Source organism: Mustelus asterias, chromosome 27 (assembly GCF_964213995.1).
Source record: "Mustelus asterias chromosome 27, sMusAst1.hap1.1, whole genome shotgun sequence".
Classification (NCBI taxonomy): domain Eukaryota; kingdom Metazoa; phylum Chordata; class Chondrichthyes; order Carcharhiniformes; family Triakidae; genus Mustelus; species Mustelus asterias.
This window is the reverse complement of record NC_135827.1, coordinates 33,959,622-33,966,323: the sequence shown is the minus strand read 5'-3', so window position 1 is coordinate 33,966,323 and position 6,702 is coordinate 33,959,622. Positions and strand designations below refer to the sequence as shown.

Here is a 6,702-nt window from a genome sequence, read left to right as displayed (position 1 = left end):
AGCCGAACAGGTGCTGGAGTGTGGCGATTAGGGGGATTTTCACAGTAACTTCATTAATGTTAGCCTACTTGTGGTGTAATGTAATGTAATTGTAATAATTGTAAGCCTACACTAATAAATAAGCTTTAAGAAACTTTTAAAAAACTGAAATGACTGAAGCAATGAGATTGATGTCAGGTTAGCCTCCAGTCAACAATGGGAATTAGGAATCAATTGGTGGCTACCTCAGTGGTTCTGTCGGTAAACATTTACCGTAGCCATGGATATTTAACAGCAGTAAAAAAAATACTCTGGAAGCTATAAGACTAAGTGTGCAAGGTTAACTGCAGCACCTTTTGATCTGTATCTTCTCAGATCTCTGCTATTAACAATGGAAGAATGGACGTATTGAGGTTTGAGATGAGAAAAAAATGTCTTCACTCAGAGGGCTGTGAATCTTTGGAATTCTGTACCCCAGAGGGTTGCTCAGTCGATGAGTGTATTCACGACTGAGATTGAGAGATCTTTCAGCACTCTGGGAATCACAGGATATGATGAGAACGTAGAATTGATGGTGAAGATCAGCCATGATATCATTGAATGGTGGAATGGCCTTCAGACGTCACATAGACTACTTCTGCACCATGGCTCAGTGAGAACGCCCTTGCCCCTAAGTCAGAAGGTCATGGGTTCCAGTCACACTCCAGAGGCCTGAACACAAAAGCAAACGCTGACTCTCCAGAGCAGTAATGAGGTGGTGCTGCTCTGTCAGAGATATTGAACGTGATCTTACCGGCTGTTCACGCCACGCTCCGGCTGCAGCGAAATTGGAGAGTTGTGAGGAGGTGATGGCCTAATGGAATTATCGCCAGACCATTAATCCAGAAACTCAGTTAATATTCTGGGGACCCGGGTTCGAATCCCACCATGGCAGATGGCGGAATTTGAATTCAATAAAAAATATCTGGAATTAAGAACCTACTGATGACCATGAAACCATTGTCGATTGTCGGAAAAACCAATCTGGTTCACTAATGTCCTTTAGGGAAGGAAATTTGCCGTCCTTACTTGGTCTGGCCTACATGTGACTCCAGAGCCACAGCAATCTGGTTGATTCTCAACTGCCCTCCAAGGGCAACTAGGGATGGGCAATAAAATGCTGGCCAGCCAGCGATGCCCATGTCCCACGAATGAATAAAAAATAAAATTGGCGCCCAGCCAAATCTCCGTTCACTGCAGTGGGATGGGAAAATCCCGCTGGCGTGAATGGCCGTAACATTCCGGACATTGCATTTGGGATGAGATGTTAAACCCAGACACTGCCTTGTGTGGATGTAGAATATCCCATGACACTACTTTGAAGTACAGCAGGTGAGTTATCCTGGTTATCTTGGTCAATATTTATCACTCAGTTGACATCACCACCAACAGTTTCTTTGATCATGATTTCACTGCTTCTAGTGGGGGTTAGCCATGTACAAAATGGCTGCTGCACATTGAGTCACAAGATCTCAAGAACTAGGAGAAGAAGTGGGCCACGTGGCCCCTCAAGCCTGCTCCATCATTTGTTAAGATCCTGGGTGATTCAACTCCACATTCCTGTCTTCATCCCCCTCTCCCAGACCATAACCCTTGACTTCTTTGCTGATCAAAAACTCCCTGAGGATGTGAAAGGTGCTATAGGAATGCAAATTCTCTCTTCTTATTTCTTACTTTCTAATGTGCCATCAGATCAAGAATTACCTTCAGCTTGAGGAAACCCACAAGATGCTTCTCATTTTCTAAGAAGATTTACGAGGATGTTGCCAGGACTAGTGGGGCCTGAGTTATAGGGAGAGGTTGGCCAGGCTAGGATTTTATTCCTTGGAACGTAGGAAAATGAGGTGTATAAAATCATGAGGGGCATAGATAGGATGAAGGCACATCGTCTTTTTCCCAGCGAAGGGGAATGGAAAACTAGGGGGCATAGGTTTAAGGTGAGAGGGGAAAGATTTAAAAGGTACCTGAGAGGCAACTTCTTCACGCAGAGGGTGGTGCGTACATGGAATGAGCTGCCAGAGAAAGTGGTTGAGGCAGGTTCCATAGCAACATTTGGATAAGTAGATGGATGGGAAAGGATTAGAGTGATATGGGCCAAATGTGGGCATTTGGGACTAGCTGGGAGTGCACCATGGCCGGCATGGACTGGTTGGGCCGAAGGGCCTGTTTCTGTGCTGTTTGACTCTATGACTCTAATCAGATATCGCAATGGCTGATTACACTGGTTCTGACTGGGGGAATTTGTGAACCTGAACTTTGCACATTGGAGAAGTTCGCCCCTATTAACATGCTTTACTTTGTCTCAGTTTTCAGGGAACCCTACACCGTACGGGTGGAGGATCAAAGGTCAATGCGTGGAAGCGTGGCTGTTTTCAAGTGCCTCATTCCTCCTTCAGTGCAGGAGTATGTTAGCGTTGTGTCGTGGGAGAAAGATACTGTCTCAATCATCCCAGGTAGGAGCTGACAACACACAAACTGAGATGCCTTGTGCTTCTGTTGTATTGTGCTGCGTACACAAGTCTTGGGATATTGCAATGTGATATTTTTAGTATGACTGCTTTCCAAATAAAGCCCGAGGAATCCCAACATGGCTATGGAAAAATATACTTTGCTACTCGTTGTGTTCCTCTTCGCTGTTTGTGGGTTTTACCCAGAAATTGTTGTCATTTTTGAATGGGTCCGGTGTCTTCTCATAAGTTGAGCAATGGTCTGAGAAAGGACTGAGGAATTGCTTAGCCTGCAATCTGCAGCTTTGAACAGCTGCTTAATCCAACATTCTGTGTTGTTCTCATGAGAATTTTGAACCCTCGCCGTTGGTGGTTGTCAGGTTGTCAACCTTGCCTGAGCTGTTACCCACAGATAAAGAGCTCAGTTGCTTAATGGTTTATATTTAAGGATTTTAAGGTCACGTAGAGGGCTATGGAGCACCAGGTAAGATACGTGTACATGTAGAAGGCCTTTTACACAGGCAGATGTTGTATGTAAGGTCGTGCAGCATTGTTGCAAATAGCGGTTGATTGGGTGCAATTATACAAGTGGCATACATAGACAGAGGAAGTGTGATGTTGGCTACAGGCCAGACAGAACCACAGTGGTTAGCACTTCTGCCTCACAGTGCCAGGGACCTGGATTCGATTCCCAGTTTGGGTGACTGTCTGTATGGAGTCTGCATGTTCTCCTCGTGTCTGCATGGATTTCCCCCGGATGCTCCGGTTTCCTCCCACAGTCTGAAAGACGTGCTGGTTAGGTGCATTGGCCATGCTAAATTCTCCCTTAGTGTACCTGAACAGGTGCCGGAGTGTGGTGACTAGGGGATTTTCACAGTAACTTCATTGCAGTGTTAATGCAAGCCTACTTGTGACACCAATAAATAAACTTTAAACTTAAAAAAAAAACTCTAAAAGATGTGAGCGTGAGTCAGGCAGACAAGACCCATCGCTTCTCCAGTGAAACATGGAAGATACTCATTTATCCTAGCCCCCGTGATATTTTAAATTATTATTGATTTGAATAGGTTGCAAAAGGCATTTCTTTTTATTCATTCGTGGGACATGGGCATCACTGGCTGGGACAGCATTTATTGCCCATCCCTAGTTGGCCAAGGGCAGCTCAGAGTCAACCACATTGCTGCGGCTCTGGAGTTACATGTAGGCTAGATGAGGTAAGGACGGCAGATTTCCTTCCCGAAAGGACTTAAGTGAACCAGATGGGTTTTCCGACAATCGACAATGGTTTCATGGTCATCAGCAGATTCATAATTCCAGATATTTTTTATTGAACACAAATTCCACCTTCACCGTGGTGGGATTCGAACCCGGGTCCCCAGAGCATTAGCTGAGTTTCTGGATTAATAGTCTAGCGATAATACCACTAGGCCATCATCACCCCATGTTGCCAATGGGCATTATTGCCCATGTATTTCAAATTGATGAAAATTTCCTTGTATCTTTCTTCAAACTACAACATAATGGAAAGAGCCAAAGGGTTAGTCCATCCAACAACCTTCTTGCACCAAAAATACCATTGGTGGTTGTATCTACCTCCAGAAAGGCCAACCGTCCCCCTCTCAAAGCAGTTGAATGATGTTTAACTAAACCAAAATCCTTTATTTGGTGATTCATTGGACGTATCAAGTAGTCCTTGACGCTTTCAGTTGATGCCAAAAAACAAGGTGGGAAGCAAAGCCGATCTATCGAGGAAAACAAAGAGCGTTTTGACCCAGGAACATTTCCGTTTGATTATTTTCCCTTTGACTTCAATAGATCAGGAGCCAGAGGTGGTTTTTGAAGTAGGAAAGATTAAATAGAAAGTAGAAAAAATTGTCAAGCCTCAACATGATTGGACCTTTCGATGACCGTTATTTTTGACACCGCAGTCGGTACTTTGGCTGTAATATTGATGGCTCGCAACCGGTGTTGCATTGACTCTCTGAAGGAAAATCTAGCTTTGGATTGTTCAGCCTTGGTGTACAAAGTCTTTGTGAGCATTTGCTCTGATTCTTCCGCAGTGAAACCTGGTTGAACAAATAACACGTTTTGGCAAAGGGATTTGGCCATTGATCTGTAGTGTATGACAAAACGATTTTTACATTCGCCTCTGCTAAAACTAGGTCAGTTTTATGACAAAGTAGTACAGCAGTTAAGAAAGGTATTACCAGCATTACAATGATGGAATACTAACAGACCCTGCCTGCTCGCCCAGATCCTTCTTGATCTGTCTCCCACCTGACACAGCCACACACACTCCTGAATAGCAATAGCAGCAACTTCGTGCTCTTGTCTGTCCTTTGAGTAAGGAAATTTGCTAGCCTTACCCCACCTACAATCTGACTTCAGTCCCCTGCTAAGGGGACTAGCAGTCACTAGGAATCAGCAATAAATGCTAGCTAGCCAGCGATGCCCGATGTCCCACAAATGAATAACAAAAAAATTATTGTCTGTCTCAAGTTGCGTGTGGGCTATTTGAGATGGACAATGCTTTTTAAGCTAGCTTTTATTACCCATCCTTTGTTCAGAGGGCAGTTGGGGGTCAACCACATTGCTGTGGCTCTGGAGTCAAATGTAGGACAGAAATAGAATCATAGAAATCATAGAAACCCTACAGTGCAGAAGGAGGCCATTCGGCCCATCGAGTCTGCACCAACCACAATCCCACCCAGGCCCTACCCCCACATATTTACCCGCTAATCCCTCTAACCTACGCATCCCAGGACTCTAAGGGGCAATTTTTAACCTGGCCAATCAACCTAACCCACACATCTTTGGACTGTGGGAGGAAACCGGAGCACCCGGAGTAAACCCACGCAGACACGAGGAGAATGTGCAAACTCCACACAGACAGTGACCCGAGCCGGGAATCGAACCCGGGACCCTGGAGCTGTGAAGCAGCAGTGCTAACCACTGTGCTACCATGCCGCCCACAGACCAGGTAAGGATGGCAGATTTCCTTCCCTAAAGGACATTAGTGAACCAGGTGGGCTTTTCTGACAATCGACAATGGTTTCATGGTCATCAGTAGATTCTTAATTCCAGATATTTTTTATTGAATTTAATTTCCACCATCTGCCATGGCCGGGATTCGAACCCGGGCCCCCAGAGCATTAGTTGAGTTTCTGGATTAATAGTCTAGCAATAATCCCACTAGGCCATTGCTATTTTCTCTTGATTATTGACTCCAGCACCTTGCCAATAATAAACTAACTGGCCTATAGTTCCCTGCTTCTGCCTTTTGCCAGTGCTCCAATGACAGCCACATCCCAAGAATGAATAAAGGACAAGACATGGAGAAACCTCCGAAGGTCCTTTTCACAGAGGGCGGAATGAGAAACGTGGATACCAAAGCAAAGGGGGAGATATTGTGGAGGGTTACCATAAAACCTGGGCGAGGAGGTGAGTTTTCTTAAAGGAAGAGGGGGAGATGGAGAGGCAGCAGAGTTTGGAGAGGGATTTCACAAGCACAGACTCTAGACAGTGTGGTCAGGGAGGGGTGGGGGAGGCTGATGGGATTGGAATTGCAGAAGAGGGCAGCGGAGAGAGAGTGTGGCAGGTTTGAGGGCTGGGGAGCTGGCGGTTTTAGAGCTGAACTCTAAAATTGAAGCATTAGTTCATCAAACCATCCCAGTAGAACACTACATTGCGATAAACCTCTGTGTCTTAATCTCATATTGGACTGGAACAGAAGATCAGTGGGCAGGAATCAGCAGCAGGTTTTGAGAGCTAACAAAAGCTATGCGTGAGGTAAGGGGAAATTTGGCGTTAGGCAAAGTTGGGGATGTGCTGTGTGGATTGTTCAAAACATTTAAACAATTGAGACACTATTGGGAGTCATAGAGAAGGGATATGAACAGTTCAATTCTATTCTTTTTAAATATCTGTGCAGTGCAGAAGGAAGCCATTCAGCCCATCGAATCTACATCGACTCTCTGAAAGAGAGGGCATCTGAAAGTATCTTACCCTATCCCCATAACCTCTACACATCTTGGGACACTAAGGGGCAATTTACCATGGCCAATCCACCTAACCTGCACATCTTTGGACTATGATGTGGAGATGCCAGCGTTGGACTGGGATAGGCACAGTAAGACATTTCACAACACCAGGTTAAAGTCCAACAGGTTGCCACTAAATAAACCTGTTGGACTTTAACCTGGTGTTGTGAGACTTATTATTGCATCTTTGGAGGAAT

The 6,702-nt window shown here is 45.0% G+C and overlaps 1 protein-coding gene across 1 annotated transcript in view; it reads left to right on the top strand.

Moving 5' to 3' along the window:
• Positions 1-2,353: 2,353 nt before the first annotated feature.
• The window catches only part of dscaml1 (Down syndrome cell adhesion molecule like 1), a 601,890-nt gene continuing 597,541 nt past the window's right edge, over positions 2,354-6,702 (top strand). Inside the window, exon 1 of the mRNA XM_078198958.1 lies at positions 2,354-2,471. Coding sequence (XP_078055084.1) covers positions 2,369-2,471 — 103 coding nt within the window. The 5' untranslated portion in view covers positions 2,354-2,368. The remainder of the gene's footprint in view (positions 2,472-6,702) is intronic.